We start from the raw sequence: 18,431 nt of genomic DNA on the forward strand, positions 1-18,431 counted from the left end.
GTTGAACTAAACGTTTTTTTTTAATCATTGTGTATCATTTTATATCACACAACGCAAGCTATCAATACTTAAGGATGCGTGTGCAGAATTGATAATGGACTTGCTACAAAGGCAAAGACACATGGTATAGTGGCTGTACAAAAAGGTCATGTTTCAAAAACACACAGGCACTGCCATTCTCCTTAGATGACTGAAACCCATTACAGTACATGAAGGAGCTATGAGTATTATACATTATAGAACAATAAGGGCTAACCCACTTTTAAGAGTCTTTCATTTGTCATGTAATAAACATTTATGATACAATGGATCCCTCTGCGGTGAGTCCTGGGGTTGGTGATGTACTGAAGAGGGAGAGGAGGATCCAGCAGTCGGCCGACTTCACCCTCCCTCTGCCAGGTGTCCTCCTTGTGGCAGCTGCAAGTAGCTGCAGGTAGAGTGGCGACGCTGTATGGCAACAAAGTCCATAACAGAATTAAGGTCCTGAAGTCATTCACTGCTGCTGATCTGAGCTAGTCCGATAAGGGGCGCTACAGCCCAAGCACCATTCACTAATAAGCAAGTCCTCTCCAGAGCTCAATGTGTCCACACGTCAATTCAGCTCAAGACTGACAGCGTGAGATACAAAGAAAGAGGGAAAAGTCACACAACTTGAAAGCGAGTATTAAAGTAGCCCATGCCCGGCTACTTGATGCAGTCTAAATACCACTGAGGTATCCACTGTGAGATGTAATGGTGAGGTATGAGGGAAGGTATAGCAAGAAAGAGGGATATATATGAAAAGCAGCATAGCGCAGGCCAACCCCAGTGAAAATATATATGAAATATATTACAGATTAAAACAAAAACAGTAAAGAAAATATACAATTATTCCAGACTATTGGTAGGACAGCCAACAGTTAAAATAACATTTAAATTAGAGTTCAGGTCCAATAAAAAGATTAGACACTACATCCTTTGGCAAAAAAAAAAAAACATGGTGGTGGGGTTGACAGATTATGCCTCTGTAAGGCAAAATCTGTTATCTGTATTTGCTGAATGTGTATGTACAGTCAGTGTGTTCAAGATATGCAGACATGATGAATATAAACATATACATGCCACCCTTAAAGAGCACAAAAGGACGTGAGAGAATAGAAAACTACTGATAATGAGCAATCAAAGGCTGGGTGAAGAAAGAGAGGGGGGGGGGGAAGGATGAGCTTAGTCCATTTGTCGTTCTCCCCCGGTCCAACTAGTGCAAGTTCACCGACATGTTGATGGCTTCCTGGATTTCCCGGACAACGAGGATGCGGGCGAGCATATGCTCCAGCTGTTCTTTCGGGATTGGCTGAGTAGAGTACCAGATGGGGCTGTTTGGAGCCACGACAGGCTCTGGGGTCAGGTAGAAGGTGTCGTTGCGGCCTTTAGCGCTCTGTGGACTGACAGAGCGAAGAAGATGTGAGCACACTGAGGATACCCTTATTAACTTTTTTCCCTCTTCGATTCCCCCCCACCAGCCTTATTGTATTTTTCCCCTATTTACCATTTGAAGAGGTAGAAGTCATAGAGCTTGATGGGACAACGCAGAGGGTTTTCTGGGTCCTCCAGCTGCTCAGAGTACATGTCATCTGTCACTGAAGAAGAAATATATACAGAGAGGTTGTTAATTGTCAACGTTATCTTTTAAATTGAGATTCCTCTTAGAGATCACAGTACAACACAAATGTGAGACCTCTCACCTTTCTGCCCTATAAACCGTTCTGTAGACTTCAGGTATCGGATGCTGGTGCTCTTGTCTTTGGGGTTGTTGGGACTCTTCCTGGTGTGTCTCAGCACCTTAGAAAAGGCCACTTTCAGATGCTGCTCCACTGTCTTCAGGTGGAAATACCTGGGGACAGTAAAAAAGTTTCATAAACTGGTTTGGTCATTGTGTCTTTGAGTCTGTCTTGGTTGGTAGCCAAAGGCTCTGATTTGGATATTTACATCATGATATATGGACAATATTGCAGTACGACAATTGACCAGTATGACCAGATAATACATTTTAATTTTATTTGCATTTTTCCAGCAGTGGGGGGGCCAACAAAACTAAATGGGTGTAAAGAAAACCTATGACAGCACAGTGCAACTCACTTGGTGTTGAAGAACATTAGAGTTGTGAGCAGTGTTGAGGGTGAATGGGCTCCCAGCTGTTTACATTCCCACAGCATCTCCTCTGTCACATGACTGGGGATGACATAACCTGGTGGAAGAGGTGAAGAACAGATTATGAAGACCTGGATAGCTATGACAACAGGTGCTGCACGCTACCGTCAAATGTCAGAGCCAAATGTCAAATGTTTGATTTGTTAATTTTGGCAATAAGCCAGCTGAAGCTGTGGTTTGCAGTGATTTTAGAACCACTGAGAATCACTGTTAGGCTGTTTATATAACTGGGGATTTTTTGGTTGGTGCAGTAATATTTAAATTAACTGTTATGCGGCCACAGGTCTACATTCATCAGGTATTTTACATTGGTTTTGAATGTTTCCAATCTGAGCTGAGGACTCAACTACTCATTTTTTCAAGTTATTATAAAAGCCTTTAATGTTACAGGCTTGTTGAAAAATAAGGGGTAAAAAAAGCAAGTTATGGTATTCATTACTCTGCACTGCATTTGAAATAAAATGAGCTGACTATAGAGTATATGTGGAATATGCATTTCTAGGAAACTCCTTGCTAGGTTTGATATAAATCTTTTGTTCTCACCTAGCGGATGGACAGACGGCCTCCACGGATCCAGGATCTGGTGCAGACTCTGAGAGAAGCGAGTGTAGTACGGATCTGAGAAGACGTCATCCACACGACCATTATCAAACAGATACTGCAGAGAAAAACACAGAGGAATAAAGATGTGGTCAATCAGTGCTTCCACATTAATACCAAGAGAGATAGAGATAGAATGTATGTTGAAAGCAGTGTGTGTGTATACTGACTGAGCGCACCTTTTGTATGCACAGAAAGACATAGTAGAGAACATCGGCCTCATAAGACTCCCCTTCCAGCCCCCGGGCCTCCTGGGTCATCAGAGAGAGCGCCATGCTGAGCTCAGCTACTGCACAGGACACCAAGTCCTCCTGGAAACGCAGCGCCTGGCGACCTGCACTCACAGGTTCGGTTGACAGAGATGAGACCACAGAAAAGGTAATGACAATAAAGATCTGTGTATGAATAAAGGAATTATTAATATTATTTGAAACATTACAAAATACACGTGTGTATGTGTGTGCACTTACGGCCAATTGGGGCTAGCTTATTCTTGTCGTCTTTGTCCATCTCTGCGTTTTTCCTTTGAGCCCAGAGCCGCCATACCTCCAGGCCCTCCTCTGGCTTCAGAGAGGCAGGCAGCAGCAGCTCCTGTACCTGCACTTGCTGTTGGCCTTGGCCATCCACCTCTGTTACTGCCACTGTCTGACCCTAGACAGAAACACAGCAATATTTTAACCTCATTCTATCCCTCCCAAGAGACGTAATACTACATGCACGTCTGGGTAACAAAAGAGTCTTAAGGGCTGTAAGACCAACAGCGTGGCACACCAGATGTGTTATTACCTGTAGCTGCTGTACATCCTGCCCTGGCAGCCCCTGTGTATGCAGCACCTGCTGCTGTGGGTCCCAGATAAGGGACTGTGTAGCGTTGGGGTACCCCTGCACTGCCACTGGGATATGGATGTTTCCATTCATCAACTGGGCAGGGAACAGTGTGTTAGCAGCCAGTGTATGCACCACTTCCTCCTGGCCCCCCATCCCTGCAGAACTTGTTATGCTGGAGACGGCCTGTGCTGTCTGACTTTGGCTGACAGACATTTTCAGCTTGTCGTTTTCATTAGCAACTTGTGTTGGCATTGTGGTCATTGTTGTAGTGTTTGCCCCCGCGACCTGCACCGTTCCATAGGCCTCCTGGGGGATGGCAATATGTGTGACCTGCTCACGGCCCCCGGACCCAGCAGGAGCAGAGTAGACAGGGATGGTCCAGGTCTCCCCTGTAGGACTGGTGATAGTGCCTGTGGCACTGTACAGGTGGGAGCTGTCCACAGTTAGGAGGTCTGGCCGCAGGGACACGTAGCTCTGCTGCTGGCCCTGTCCCTGAGGGATGGCTAGGACCGTGGCTACTTGCTGACCAGGCAGGGCGTAGGACACTGTGATGGGCATGTCCACCTTACGCTTTTTGGCTGGCTGGAGAACCCCTGCTCCCTGGGAAGTGGCAATGGTGGTTCCCAGCACCCTCCTCTCAGTGTTGTCCTGCTGCTGGGTAGGAGAGAGAGCCCCCACTGTCTGGATTTGGATCTGTTGTCCTCCTGCCACGGCTGCCACCAACTGAGCTTGCAGCTAAAACACATGGGAGGGAGATGCTAATAGATAACTATATTCAAAATGTGGTTCATAATCAGATTTGTTAACGTTGTTTTGCCATGGATGTGGTGTGCATGTGTGTGTGTACCTGTTGGTGCTGCTCCTCAGTAAGATCCCCAGGTTGAATGAGCTGAGCAGTAGTGACACCCTGCAGCTGTTGATGGGAACCAGAGGGCACCTGCAGTACCTGACCCAGCATCTGACCTTGCTGCTGACCCTGGATCTGCACCTGGAAGGAGGTCAGCGGACAAAATTTAGAGGAACAAGTTTTAAATAGCACAGGATTAGGTGATAAAAACAAAAGGTAAGGAATGACAAAGACACTAACCTGCACTATCTGTTGCTCATTCTGCTGTACAGACTGCTGTTGAGCTGCAGACTCCTGTATCTGTTGCTGCTGTGGCTGGACCTGCACCTGAACCTGCATCACAAACACAAAGAATGTCAGAAAGTTTAATTTCAATGGTAAAACTCTGACAGAATATTTTGCTACTCTCTATTACACAGAGATTTACCGGGCAGGCCAATTCCAACAGTGACCCAGCAACCTCTGTGCTGTCTGTGTAGATGCAGTTAGCCTCTTGTTGGTAGACCATGGTGGTAGTGGTGGTTGTAGCATCTCCACCTTGCTGGCTGAACTCCTGCAGGGCATCTGGACCCTTGCTGGCCAAAGACTCCAAGAACTCCTTCATGCGATGCTGAGGGATGCTCCGAGCTTTCTGCCTCACTAGCTCCTCATAGGAGCCTGTGCCATCCAAGGAGTTATTCATTACTGCGGGCAACACTCTCCTCTACAAAGGGAATCTATGGAAAAGGTGAATTCAGTTAGGCTTTTTCCCCCCCCAAAATTAGTTTAAGGCTCATTCACATTTTAGCACAAAATTAGCAAGGAATGACCATGAATCATTTTCTATGACCCTGTCAAACTTTAAAAGACCAGAACGCATTTGAGAGACTGTAAGACAGCAATGTGGCTTTTAAAAGTGAATAGCGAGTAGAAAAAAAGCTGCGGCGGCGTCAGTTGAAGTTGAGCAGTGTTTACAAACTGAACTAGTGGTCATTGTCCACTGGCAACACAGATGGATAGTATTAGGAAAGGGTTAATTCTAGTTGTCTGTAGACGAGCTGGGGCAAAAGCGCGGTTCCTTTCCAAATCAGCCACAGTATTCAAAGTAACATTGGTAGCTGCTGCAAAATACACCATGCTAATTTAACGCAGTAAACAAGTAACGATGATCATTGTCTGTGAGAGGAGACTTTACTCGCTAATTTGACAGCTCATTACACAACAAGCTAGGTAAGGTGGACAGCTAAGCTACGTTAGCCGCGTGTTGTTTGCAAAGAAAATCCAGCAGCCTTGTATATGACTACGCTAACGTGCTCATGTCGGCACAAACAATACATTATTATATAGCAGTTGATAAACAAACAGCAAAGAACGGGAGCTGAGCTAGCTATCTTGTGTCAGTGCAGCGACTACATTTTCTTTCTGTTATCTCCACTCCCAGGCAACAGCCTGCTAGCAGGCTAACGTTAGCTGGCGCGTTAGCTACCTCTCTTCCTCAACCGGGCCAAGGCTCGAGCCGCACAGAAGCACTTCTCCACCCTCGAAACGGTGATCTCCTTCCAACGAGCACGGAAGCAAAGTATCACTAACGTTTCTCGGTGCCTGTTTTGTTCTTTATTTCTCGTGATTTTCGTTAGATGGCTAGCTATATTTTTCCTTTTCTTCACCACTCATATTTCGCTCGGCGCCATCTTACAACAGTAGCCTCAGACCAATAAGCAGGCGATTTGGAACTCTGTGCTGCTATCGCGATATTACCACTACTTGATATCGCGATGACCAGTACTTAAGGGTTAGTCCTTTAAAGGGGACATACACACCCAAATATTATTAATGTGGTCAGTGAGCTACGTTGACTTCAGTCCACCTTAAAACCCAGACATGCTAGACAGACGCTCTCAATGGTTCACTGGCTTCTGAATCTTTTAAGGTAGTCCTCTAGAGATGCACTGAATGTTTGTGTGGCGCTCAGGAGGCTCTGGGCAGTTGAGGGTTAATTCCCACGCACTCTACTCAGCATGGTCTGTGTTGTGTCTGTCTCACTCAGTGTAAATGTGCTTTCTGTGATGTGCCTAAAATAAGCAAAGCAAAATATCTGAATGAGTATTTACGTGTTGTCTCTCTGTTGTCTCTGTTGTCTTTTGGGACAAAGTAGAGGGCAGAGTGCATGTTTCAGAGATTAATGTCCAAAGGTTTCTGTGTATTTTTCCAAACTAAAATGAATAATTTTTCAGAGGCATTGCATCTTCTTTAAATGTAATTTATTCATGGTCTCCTGTCAAAATGACATGTGCCACTTCTGAGACTTACAAAAACACATGGTGGTTTGGCAGTGGCACACCACTTTTGTAAGAAAAACATATAGTGCATTTGAGAGCATCTCCTCTGTGTGACATCAGCTTAGAGCTAAAAAGATGTGGCAATATAAAATTAATAGACATTAATTAGGCCCTTGACATTAATTAGGCCCTTGTTGAGCTATGACCAAAGTTGCATATGTTCAGCAAAGACGAGAAAACATTATAAGTGCATATTATTGCAGCAGATATAGAAAAAATTCAAGAGGCCGCTTATGATACTGGCCGGTCATAAGCTTAGGACTGATCACAGTGATCACTGCAGTTGCTTTTGCCACACTTTTTCTATGAAGAAATCACAACTGACAACCATACTGGTTGATGTTTTCAGATTTCATCTAGGACATTTGCTAGCATGAGGACTGCAGTTTAGAAATAGAGACGCTGTAAATACCACAAGATTTGATTTAATTACAGACTGAGAAGTCTGAGTCTTTGCTGATGTTCCACACTGAGTGATGCAAACAAGCATACACTGGAAATGTTTCTGTGGGCTCATGGGAAGTAGGAGGTGCAGCTTGATCTCAGTCAATCAGATCTTCCCAGGATCCTCTTTGAGGGTGACTGTTCTGTTGAAGATGAGCTGTAGCGAGAGAAAGATTTCTGTTACTCACAGTTCAGGCTCATGTTAAGTGCCAGTATATTCTCAGTCAGGAGGAGTACATGTAAAAGTAATTAAGTGAAAACTTTAGTTCATCGTCACCATTTGTAATAATGGTACCGTTTCAAAATTGTGTGAGAAAATTCTTTATACTTTTCACTATTCCATTTACTGATGTGTTTTCCTATTAATTTTCCATCTCACAATTAATTTGTCTACTGCTTTACCATTTACACTTTCTGCTTGGGCCACACTTTATTTTTGGATTTTATTAATTGACACATTTAATGAACATCATTACTTTTCTAGTAACAGTTTTGTAAATGACAGCAGAAGCCTTGTCTTGTACCTTGTTTGCTGTGCTGTCGGGGTCCAGGGAGAAGTAGCCCACTCTCTCAAACTGGAATTTGTCAAAGAGCTTTGCTCCTTTAACCGAGCTGTCCACAAAGGCACTGTTGATCACCTGCAGGGAATTCTACATGACAGAAAGGAGAAATCTGTTAAAGAATCACTCCTACTGATACATCTCATTAGTTTATCCAAGAAAGCCTTCTCTCCCAGTTCCTCTCAGCAGCGCAGAGATACTCACAGGGTTGATGTCAGTCAGGAAGCCCCCGGGCACCTCAGACGAATCCTCTGGGTTTTTGTGCATGAATCTACAATCACAATAAGAGATGTCGGTGAATAAGCCATGTAGATGGATTGTTGGTTGTCAATTACCCACTTTTTGTGACTTACAGTCTTTCATAGAGGCGTATTTCACACGGCAGTGGCTGGCTGACCCAGTGGATGAAGGCTTTGGGTTTCTCTGAAGTCTCAGTGGAACTGGAGCAAGTCACCTCCAACTCCACCACTTTACCCTGAGGGTCCTGAGAAACAGAGAGGGGGGTAATAGGGTGCAAGGAGAGAGGCACAGACCAAAAGGTTGGTAAAGCAACACTTAATGAAGAAGAGGATACATGCATTGTATGTCTGTGTGTTACTTGTCTTTGCTTTTTTATACCTGCCTACAAATCAATTGCCCTTTGGGATTAAATAAAGAACTGAACTGAACAAGTTAAGGCATGCACAGAGGGAAACAGACACTGATGAAAGCATACATTACTAGCATCAAGTGTTTGCTTATATGTCAACATAACAAAATTAAGGAGAAGCCATAAAAGATGCCTTAAGCGCTATGCAGTGAAAGGTCTGGAATCTTACCTTGATGACCTTCTGCACAGAGATGACATACCCAGCATGCCTCAGGCCTACTGGCTGTTCTGGGGTCAAACGCTTGTAGCCCTTCTCCATCACCTGCAAAGGAAGAGGTGTCAATCATCTTCTGACCACTATCCCAAAGTTGCAGAAATAAATTTGCTGTATATACACAGTAAAGATATTCATAGTTGGGATGTTTCACCTCTCTGAAGTCACCCTGTTCAATGAAGATGGTGCGTGTAAATGGAACCACATGGCTGCCCTTGGACTCATTGGCAGGAAAGTCTGGTACTCGTACATCTGACTGAAAGAGAAGAGAATGTCGGGGATAATTCAGCACAAGTTATTAAATATCATGTAAAAACATAGAATATAGCAAGTCTCCTGGCAGTTTGGTGTGTGATGCGTGTGTATGTGTAAACAACGTACAAACCTTTGAGCTCTCAGGAAGGTTAGTTATGGTAACTTTGAGGGGTTCCAGGACGGCCATGGCTCGAGGTGCCGTGTCGTTCAGCACGTCCCTCACGCACGCCTCCAACAGGTGGGGCTCCATCGTTGCCTGGGCAACTGTTACTCCCACCTATCAAGATCAGATGGAAAAACATATGATTATACTACATCACCATCCTCTTACATTTAACAGTTGGTTCCTCCATCCATCCATCCATCTCTCGGTCCATGCTGCATACCCGCGCACAGAAGTTGTTGATCGCCTCAGGTGGAAAACCTCTTCTCCTCAGAGCAGTCAGGGTGAAGAGACGGGGATCGTCCCAGTCTCTGTAATTAAAAAAGGATAGTTAACAGTTAATTAACACATTAAATCTTTTGTGAAGACGAAGTTGTGGTCAAAATACTGCACACTAAATCAGGGGAGCTGTACACAAGTGAGTAGTTATCCTCTTATACGTGCTTTTCATCCATCACCATAATATATGAGTTCTTTATGTCCCGTAAAAAGAAACTTATCTACACACACTCAGACAGCGCCCCCCCCCCTCATAGTTTCCAATCCAAACCAGATGCTTTTTTTTTTTTAAGCATCGGTGAACCAAATCTTTCCATCTTTTTTGTATTTTTATAGCCCGTTACATACGCCATGATGACTGACACATTTGTCTCCACTGTCAACAGACTGTTATATAGTTAAAGATTAATAACTTTGTAAGCTCACAGGCAGAAAGACAGACTGGAAGCAGAAATGCTATTTTACCTGACAATCCCGGTCTCCACCAATTTAATGATTTTCCTCTTGGACACAACGGTGTAGGTGAGGTTCAAACGTCCATATTCCCACTGCACAGGGCAGTACACATCCAGAGCATTGCACAGCCAGAAGTATGACGATCGCCTGAAAGACGGACACAAAAACAAGGGAACAAACAAAAGAGATGAACATTAACCATCCATTCATAAGCCTCCAAAGAATGCCATGATGCTATTGAACAAATATAGATAACCAAGAGGATACCTGGCCTGAAACTCTTTGGTACAAAGTGAGTGTGTGATATTTTCAATGGAGTCACACAGACAGTGGGTATAGTCATAGGTGGGGTAGATACACCTGGGGAGAAAGATGAGTAGAACAGGGGTAAGTAAAACACATCTTGAGTAGGGCTGAACAATTAATCGAAATTTTATCGAAATTGCAATATGGCCTACTGCAATTTTCAAATCGCAAGAGGTGCAGTATTTGTTAAAGGCGAAATGTGTGTCAAAATACCATTTTAAATTAAATATTGTCGTGCTGCAGAGATGTCCTGTCCTACACATCATATTCTACAGACTTAAGAAAACATCTTTGTTTATAGATCCCCCCACCATAATCATTTTAATGTTTTTCTATGAAAATGAGAATAATGATGTAAAAATTATCATTGCCTCAAATATCGCAAATCATATTGCAATTGCAATATCAGTCAAAATAATTGCAATTAGATATTTTTTCAAAATCGCCCCTAATCTTGAGACATCTTAAGAATGTAATAAACACGGCATGTGCACATGTGCAACAATTTGTGTTTTCATACCACTCATCTCCTGTTCGATGATGTGGTGTGTATTTGATTCTGTACGCCACAGGGTCCATCTTCCCGTCCTCCATGACCATCTTCATCCTGAGCGTAGCCTCCCCCTCAGCAAACAGGCCCTTCTTCATCCTCTCAAACAAGACCAGAGACTCTTCAACGGGACGGTCTCTCCATGGTGATGGGGGAGCATTATGGCCCTTCAGTTCCTCCCCCTTCTGGTGGCACACATAGGCATGACCCCTGAAGGACGACAAAAAGAACTGTGAAGTCACTTACCCACACATGCACTTTGACCGACACAAACACCTAATTCCCACACTCACCTGCGAACAAGATCCACAGCAAGGTCATAGAGTTCCTGGAAGTTGTCCGATGCGTGAGTGACATCGTAAGGTTTGTAGCCTGTGTAATACAGTAACACTGATGAGAAACTATCCTCTTGAACGTTCACCCCACAAAGCTTACAGATTAGATCAGGAAAGCGCAGCTCAACAGACTCAAACTCACCGAGCCACTCCACCATCTCCCTGATGGCAGTGAAGTATTTCTCCTCCTCCTTCTCTGGGTTTGTGTCATCGTACCTCAGGAAACAAATACCATTGTTGGCCTACAGGAAGAGACAGGTTTAAAGAAGATAGCTGCAGCAGACTGAAGAATGAAGTTTAGTGGGCAATTTATGTGGTGCTGGGCAAGAAAATCCAGAAAGACTTGTACCTTTGCATAACCAAAATTGAAGTTGATAGCTTTGGCATGTCCGATGTGAAGAATACCGTTGGGTTCAGGAGGAAAGCGAGTGCGTATCTATAGGAATTCAAAAATGGGAAGGAGAAAATTTAACATAGATGATGAGCAAAAATTTCATTTTAAAGTCAGGATGTTTCTTTTCCAAAAATGAACTTAACACACTAAATAAAGTGTCTTTTTTTCTACCTGTCCACCAGTGATCTCCAGGTGCTTCCTAAGCAAGTTCATGGTGTTGGGTGTCACCACATAGCCCTCAGTCTTGTAGTTCTCTCCTGCAGGGACAAAGCAGGGGTGAAAGGTCAACAGACTTGGTGCAAGTAATCACTTAAACTGCTGTACCTGGTGTGTAGAGAAGAGCAAACAACACAGAGAGATGCCAGTGTATCTAACTGTTCAGGTAATTCATTCTTACCTGCTTTATGAAACTTCAGCGACTCTCCTCTGAGCTGCTCCATTAGAGACTTTCCCTCAGGGTTCCCCTCACCTTAACAACCAACACACAAAGTTAAAACACGCCACCTGACACACCCTTGTCATTCACTCATCTCTGCCATCCACATCCATTTGGCCTTACCGTTCGCTGCCATCTCCTCTTTCTTCACCTCATTCTCGGGGGCTTTGGCCTTCTGAGGCTGCAGGATGAAGATTAGATATTAACCACAGATTAAATCAAAGCATTTCATGTTGCAGCGATTAATAATTTGTGAGGTGTTACCTTAGGTTTCTTCTCCAGGTCAGCCTCTGTCTTGGGGCCCAAGAGGTGCAGGACCTGTGAGCACAAAGCCAGAGTTAGAGTTGTGCAAAGACACAACCACCTACCCACCTCCCACAATGATAGACAAAGGTAAAATCATTAGAGTAAATTCATTGGGCTTGTTCAAGAACTGGCAAACTTCTCTCTCTGAAACCCACCTGCATGTCCACCTCATTTTTGATGATCTTTCCATCAGCCCACTTCAGAGCAGTGCGCGCCGCTCCTGTAAGTGGCACAAAAGCTCAATGAGACACTGTTGCTCTGTAAGGCTTTAACAATGTCCATGAGATTGAAAGACTCAGGGATATTTATCCAAACAAGTATGAGATCTTACCCATGAGCAGTCCCATGTTGAAGCGGTACCTCTCCTGTAACAGCTGATCCTTGTGTGTCTTGATCACCGACTCAACCTGAAAACATTCCACTGTCATTGAACACACCACAGCTAGTAAACACCACGCTTATCAAAAAAACATATTCCATGCAAGTCCATGCAAGCTTGTATCCTTACTGCATCTTCAATCTGCTCTGGTGTTATGACCACTCCCACTCCACATGCTTCGTCAAACTCCTTCTGGTTGATGGGGTCCTGAGGATGGCTCTTCACAAAGTCCAATGCAGCTAAAGAGATAGAGGGAAGTAGAAATGCTTTGGGTGTATTTGTGAGTGAGAGAGTGTGTATGTTTGCCTGTGGGCAGGGGCGGGTGAGTTTAAGCTGAATGCTGATGCAATACCATGTCATCAAAGTTCTGTTTGCTTGGTTTAGCGATCATTCTGGGAGATGACAGCATGTCAGAAGAAGCTCAATGTTATATTATAATGTTATATAAACATAAATATGGGGGGGAAAAGTGGGAAATCTAGATTTGGCAGATTCCAAATATACTAATGTGTTATGGTTATTAATTATTTCATCACTTTCATCATTCGTCATCACTCAGCTGTGGTTACTCATTACTATGATTAGTCAGGCTATGATATGTCAAATTACCTGCCAGCTGCAGCTCTGTGCAGATCTTGCGCAGGGCGATGTAGTCTGACAGGAATGCCACGCGTTTGGTGTCTCTGAGGCGAGAGGCCATGCTGTACAGCAATGTGCCCATGGCTTTGTCCACTCCTGATGCCCCATTGACACGCTGGGCCTATTGAAACCAGTGGGAAAAGACCAGCACTGATTACATTACAGATACAATCTTGAGAGACCGCAGACTGTGTTAAAGCCAACAAAGTGGGCATGGACCAACGTAACCAACTAGTAAAACTGGGGGATGTTTTCCAAGTTTGACAGGCAGGATGGTCTTCAAGTCACTTAAGGCATGTGAAACTGAAAGTGTAGTGACACTGCTATATTGGCAAGCTAACTACTCAACAGATACACCTAAAGTAGGACAGGAGTAGTTTTCTAAAATGGCACTGGGGGCAATGGGCTAGCTAGATAGTTATATATTGCCTTGCCAAATGATGATTCAAAGCCCAAAGCCCAAAGCCCATAGCCCCAAAAAGTAAGAAGAACACAGGGTGGATACAGCAAGCAGGCTAAGGGAGATAAAGTCAGTTAACGTTAGCTTATATTTCGCCGGTTTCAACACTGACAGAGTTGGGTCATACCTGAGCAATTGCGTCTTTGAGGGCAGAACTCAGCGCTTCATTTTTCAACGTTTCTTTCGCTTTCTGCTCACTGAGCCCGATGGAAGTGAAGAGTGTCAACGTATCCGCCATTTTTCCACAGCATTCAGCGGCCAGATCTGAGCCACACAGCACGCAACTGAAGACTTTTCTCGGAGAGGGGGCAACTTCCTGTACTCCTCGAGGAGGAAACCGAGGTGTAAAAATATGAGCCAATCACACGCGGGGCGTTCGGACAGTATCGACCAATCCTGAATGAACTTGAGAGACGTCGCCGCCTACTATGACTAAGGGAGCCAATCAGCAGTTGTGTTGACATCAGGAAGGGAGGGGTTACCGGAATCTGAGTAATGTTGCATCAGATCGCGGTTTAGTCATTTAACATAAAATTTTCACCACATGAACTTCGAATTTATTTGTCAAGGACTATTTTAAATCCGATACACCTAAACAGTGTATTTTTAAAAAACCCTCATCCTCTGAAAAGTACAAGTTTGAAACGCACTGTAAGGTCTTTTTTGTCCATCATCGTAGGCATTTAAAATAAACTCCGTGAAAGTTTTTTTTAAGCCCATCATTTATATGTCCCTAACGCTCGCTGTAAACAAAAGGCACAAGATGAAGTTGTATCCCCCTGTAAAGTCATAGATGATTGTCTAGCGTTGGATTAGACTGCTATGTTGCAGTACAATGAGTTTCATATCAACGGTACAGTGTATTGAGTCTGTTGTTTAATCCCTGACTGGACAAACGGGGCTTCATCACAACTATGGCCCAGCATGCGGTTCTGTCATCAGGGACAAAGTTGTGGAGATCTCTGTCCTGCAGCAGGTCAGAGCTGCGTCTGGATCTCACTCTTGGCTGTGGACAGACTTTCCGGTGAGTTCGTCAGATCTGACTGATATTATCAGGGTCATAAAGAACAAGAGAGCTGCAGGTGCAGAGCGATAACACAGTGCAGATTTTCCACTATCCTTGCACTAACACATTTTTGCACAGGACTAATTCTCAACACCACTACAGACACTTTAGACATCTTTTATAGCTTTATATTTGATCTTTTTTATATTTACGTACAGTGGTGGAATGTAACTAAGTGCATTTACTCAAGTACTGTACTTAAGTACAGTTTAAAGGTACTTGTACTTTACTTGAGTATTTCCATTTCATGCTACTTTATACTTCTACTCCACTACATTTCAGAGGGAAATATTGTACTTTTTACTCCACTACATTTATTTGACATCTTTAGTTACTAGTTACTTTGCAGATTTAGATTATTAATACAAATTATAAATCAACTAATAAATTATGCTATATTTTTTATAGGTTAAGCTACCTAGCAGTATATAAAGTAATTAAAATTAGTTCCACCTTTACCAGCTGCAACATTAAAGTGATGAACACATTAATGCATCAATAATTATAGTCCAATAACATGATATATATGATTCTGAAATGGGCCATTCTGCATAATGACTACTTTTACTTTTGCTACTTTAAGTATATTTTGATGCTAATACTTTTGTACTTTGACTTAAGTAAGATTTTGAATGCAGGACTTTTCCTTGTAACAAAGTATTTTTACACTGTGGTATTGCTACTTTTACTTAAGTCAAAGATCTGAATACTTCTTCCACCACTGTTTACGTATTACCTTTCCCATTACCTTTCCTGTACGATTCTTATTATCTTTGCCAACTGCTGCTGTGACACGTGAATTTCCCTTTAGGGCATCAGTAATGTGCAATCTTATTTTATATCACAACCCACAGCTGGAGAGAGACTGCTGAGGGCCACTGGACTGGAGTGATGGGAGGACGAGTGTGGACTGTGACCCAGACAGATGACACTCTGTGGTACCACGTATACAATGAGCAAGATGGGCAGGGAGAGGGGAGCAGCAGGAAGAGGAGAGCCAGTGTTTCACTCCAGGGGCCAAACAAGTCAGAGAAGAGACTTAAAGGGGCTGTGAAGGAGGAGGAGGAGGAGGAGGAGCCACTGGCTGTGACCCGAGAGCAGGACATGAAGGAGGAAACGATGCTGCGGGATTACTTCCAGCTGAATGTGAAGCTGGGGGATCTGTACAGGGAGTGGGGAGCAGCGGACCCCCACTTCAAGCATATCGCCAACATCTTCACTGGTCAGTGTGTGTTGGGCTGAAATCAATATCATGATTTTGATATACAGTATATCACAGTATGTGTCACGTATAGAAATCACGTGTTAAATAATCAAATTAATGTTCATCCCTTTGAACCGAATGGTAATGTTAGATGTGATGTCAAATAAAACAGAAATTTTCAAATTATATTCCTTAAAATGTTTCATACCTCGTTTTTTAAATTAAATGTGCAATAAATGTTATCATCAATTTAGACAGCAGAATTCTGTGTGACGATATCCCAAAATCACCATATCATCACAGTATGATTCCACTGAAAGACAATAAACAATAATATTGAATTATTGCCCAGCCCTATTTGGTTCCACATACATTTACTTACACAGTAAATGCTTGAGTCAGTATTTGATTCATGAAATACTTGTGTACTGTGTTTTTCCCCAGGCGTGCGAATGCTGCGGCAGGAACCCACTGAATGCCTGTTTTCCTTTATTTGCACCTCCAACAACCATATCTCCCGTATCCAGGGCATGGTGGAGCGGCTGTGCCAGTCTCTGGGCTCCCCGCTGAGCCAGCTGGATCAAACCAGTTACTACAACTTTCCTTCCCTGTCTGCTCTTGCAGGTGCTGTATTGTTACACTGCTATGTGGTTCTTTGTTTTTTAATCAATGTTTTGTTGTGTGTGTGCTTATTTCTTCCTTCACATGCCGCTCCATTTTCAGCTCAAGTCCTCTCCAGATTTGGCCTTCGTATTGATATTTCCTGAACAAAAAGATGATTCACTACTGTGGAATATTGACATATTCAGGGTTTCTACACAGCTTTTAGAAGTCTGGAAAAGTATGGAAAAAATATATGTAATTTCTGTGTCTTGAAATGTTTGTGATTACCCACAAGTCTGGAAAAGTACTGGAAAATTTTGTTCATTTCCAGTGCACATATAGCTACACATTCTATGTAGTTATAGACCCATTGTTATTTCACACATTGTTATATTTATTGATGTGGAAAAATACACTTCAGCTATAGTGGTATGGCTGTTGAGAGTCATGTTGCCCAACCACCTACATCAGAACGAATGCTGTCCAAAATCTTCCATTTCAGTCAAAAAATTAAGGTCTGGAAAAAGTATGGAATTTTGAAACAGATTCATAATTTTGTTGGTTTTTACATTGTGATTGGCAGACAGCAGTGTAGAGGCGCGTCTGAGGGATCTGGGTTTCGGATACAGGGCTCGGTTCCTGCAGCAGAGTGCCAAGCAGATTCTGGACACCCATGGGCCCCAGTGGCTTCAGGGTCTGCGGAGCGTCCCATATCTGCAGGCCCGCGATGCACTGCGCACTCTCCCTGGTGTAGGCACCAAGGTAGGGAGGGATATATAGGGGATGTAGCTTTCTTAAGGTGACATTTTAACAATAACATGCAACTGAGGCCAGTTTATTAATACATGGCGAAAGTGTGAGAATTGTCCCCTTTTCTTCTCTCCTTGTAGGTGGCAGACTGTGTGTGTCTGATGTCCCTGGACAAGGCAGAGGCCGTGCCCATAGACACACACGTGTGGCAGATTGCTAAACGAGACTACAAATATGCTGCTGGCAGTGGACAAAAGAGCATCACAGATAAAGTTCACAGAGATATTGGTTAGAGTTCATTCTCCCCATCAGTAGTTGAAGTACTTGAAGTGTCCAAGCAGGTTGCAAACATCGAATTATGGCTCTCTGTAATCTATAAATTCACATAATAGCCTGTCTTATCTTTCTACACAGGGGATTTGTTCAGGAAACTATGGGGTCCTTATGCTGGCTGGGCGCACTCGGTGAGTGTTACTCATCACGCTCTGATGGTCAGGCTCTGTCACATCCTTCTACAGTCCGTCTGTCTGTCCGCTATAATCAAAGAGCGTCTCGCCTTGTTTTAGGTGTTGTTCTGCGCTGACCTCAAGAAGTTCCAAAAGCTGAAGGAAATGCCCCGTCTGAAGCAGGAACAGCAGGAAGAGGAAAAGAAAGTAGTAAAAAAGAAGGCAAAAATTAAGATTGAAGAAGGTGAAACTGTGAAGAAAGCAAAAACCAAGTCAGCATGTCACAGAGAAGCAAAGATGTCTGTTAAGGATAAGGGAATAGCTTGAGGTAAACAGACTCCTTAAGTTAGAATTGATTAGCTCAGGTTACAGCGTTGAACATCTGCATTTTCTACACATCTTTTCTACAGCCTCTTACCCTGTGGTCCCAGTTTGATTTGAAAACCCAATGTCATGTTATAAGTCACACCCTATGTGGAAAATGCAATCTGGATAAAAGATGAAATATGTGTCCATGTTCATAGATTTATTTTCTGTATCTTAAAGCTTTCTCCGTGTCATTGTTTTTCTTTGCCGAGGAAAGGATCTGAGCCCTCTTCTCCTGTGTCCATTTTCCAATGAACTCAGAGCTCACTGCTACAAAAACTTGTCGTACTTATGTGTTTTTTATAAGAAAAATAAAATAGCTGATCTCCTGTGTTTTCAGTATTTGTGTTTTGGGGCCGGATATCCACATCAGCTCGGTCGTTATTACAGA

At 43.4% G+C, this 18,431-nt stretch overlaps 3 protein-coding genes across 5 annotated transcripts; 1 reads left to right on the forward strand and 2 right to left on the reverse strand.

Annotated features, from left to right (window-relative positions):
* Nucleotides 1–1,220: 1,220 nt before the first annotated feature.
* Nucleotides 1,221–6,130, reverse strand: LOC139654561 (transcriptional regulator QRICH1-like). 2 transcript variants are annotated; one of them, XM_071531671.1, is made up of 12 exons: nt 6,032–6,130; nt 4,890–5,178; nt 4,703–4,795; nt 4,463–4,603; nt 3,574–4,350; nt 3,258–3,438; nt 2,967–3,121; nt 2,731–2,845; nt 2,116–2,224; nt 1,722–1,870; nt 1,526–1,616; nt 1,221–1,421 (listed from the first exon to the last, which is right to left on the reverse strand). In XM_071531671.1, the coding sequence occupies exons 2-12, from the start codon at nt 5,142–5,144 to the stop codon at nt 1,235–1,237; spliced, it is 2,253 nt and encodes a 750-aa protein (XP_071387772.1). In that variant the 5' UTR covers nt 5,145–5,178; nt 6,032–6,130; the 3' UTR covers nt 1,221–1,234. The 2 variants fall into 2 exon arrangements, with proteins under 2 accessions (XP_071387772.1, XP_071387770.1); XM_071531669.1 differs by having other exon boundaries at nt 5,928–6,117.
* A 562-nt stretch (nt 6,131–6,692) lies between these two features.
* qars1 (glutaminyl-tRNA synthetase 1) lies at nt 6,693–13,893 on the reverse strand. Its single transcript, XM_071531674.1, has 23 exons — nt 13,733–13,893; nt 13,116–13,266; nt 12,636–12,745; nt 12,459–12,534; nt 12,283–12,347; nt 12,086–12,139; nt 11,945–12,002; nt 11,783–11,854; nt 11,557–11,642; nt 11,341–11,427; nt 11,134–11,233; nt 10,950–11,028; nt 10,627–10,866; nt 10,068–10,160; nt 9,810–9,947; nt 9,289–9,376; nt 9,033–9,179; nt 8,802–8,903; nt 8,603–8,695; nt 8,138–8,268; nt 7,989–8,055; nt 7,749–7,874; nt 6,693–7,381 (listed from the first exon to the last, which is right to left on the reverse strand). Exons 1-23 carry the CDS (start codon nt 13,841–13,843, stop codon nt 7,331–7,333), a joined length of 2,325 nt encoding a protein of 774 aa, XP_071387775.1. The 5' UTR covers nt 13,844–13,893; the 3' UTR covers nt 6,693–7,330.
* A 272-nt stretch (nt 13,894–14,165) lies between these two features.
* Nucleotides 14,166–18,365, forward strand: ogg1 (8-oxoguanine DNA glycosylase). Of its 2 annotated transcripts, XM_071531684.1 has the most exons (7): nt 14,166–14,629; nt 15,526–15,893; nt 16,320–16,499; nt 17,062–17,240; nt 17,369–17,516; nt 17,643–17,692; nt 17,795–18,365. In XM_071531684.1, the coding sequence occupies exons 1-7, from the start codon at nt 14,520–14,522 to the stop codon at nt 17,999–18,001; spliced, it is 1,242 nt and encodes a 413-aa protein (XP_071387785.1). In that variant the 5' UTR covers nt 14,166–14,519; the 3' UTR covers nt 18,002–18,365. The 2 variants fall into 2 exon arrangements, with proteins under 2 accessions (XP_071387785.1, XP_071387786.1); XM_071531685.1 differs by lacking the exons at nt 17,062–17,240; nt 17,369–17,516 and having other exon boundaries at nt 15,526–15,673; nt 15,773–15,893.
* Nucleotides 18,366–18,431: the final 66 nt, after the last annotated feature.

This window comes from Centroberyx affinis, unplaced genomic scaffold, assembly GCF_046629955.1.
Source record: "Centroberyx affinis isolate AG114_WGS23_722 - 3 ecotype Tasmania unplaced genomic scaffold, CSIRO-AGI_Caff_v1 ptg002107l_1, whole genome shotgun sequence".
Lineage (NCBI taxonomy): Eukaryota > Metazoa > Chordata > Actinopteri > Beryciformes > Berycidae > Centroberyx > Centroberyx affinis.

Coding starts and splice junctions, on each gene's coding strand:
- LOC139654561 (XM_071531671.1), bottom strand. CDS start 5,144: ATGAATAACTCCTTGGATGGCACAGGCTCCTATGAGGAGCTAGTGAGG. Junction 3,439..3,573: donor AGGATGTACAGCAGCTACAG/GTAATAACACAT, acceptor GTTTCTGTCTAG/GGTCAGACAGTGGCAGTAAC. Junction 2,225..2,730: donor GCCGTCTGTCCATCCGCTAG/GTGAGAACAAAA, acceptor CTCTTCCACCAG/GTTATGTCATCCCCAGTCAT.
- qars1 (XM_071531674.1), bottom strand. CDS start 13,843: ATGGCGGATACGTTGACACTCTTCACTTCCATCGGGCTCAGTGAGCAG. Junction 12,140..12,282: donor AAAATGAGGTGGACATGCAG/GTGGGTTTCAGA, acceptor TTGTGCTCACAG/GTCCTGCACCTCTTGGGCCC. Junction 9,180..9,288: donor TCAACAACTTCTGTGCGCGG/GTATGCAGCATG, acceptor TGATCTTGATAG/GTGGGAGTAACAGTTGCCCA.
- ogg1 (XM_071531684.1), top strand. CDS start 14,520: ATGGCCCAGCATGCGGTTCTGTCATCAGGGACAAAGTTGTGGAGATCT. Junction 17,517..17,642: donor TAAAGTTCACAGAGATATTG/GTTAGAGTTCAT, acceptor CTTTCTACACAG/GGGATTTGTTCAGGAAACTA. Junction 17,693..17,794: donor ATGCTGGCTGGGCGCACTCG/GTGAGTGTTACT, acceptor GCCTTGTTTTAG/GTGTTGTTCTGCGCTGACCT.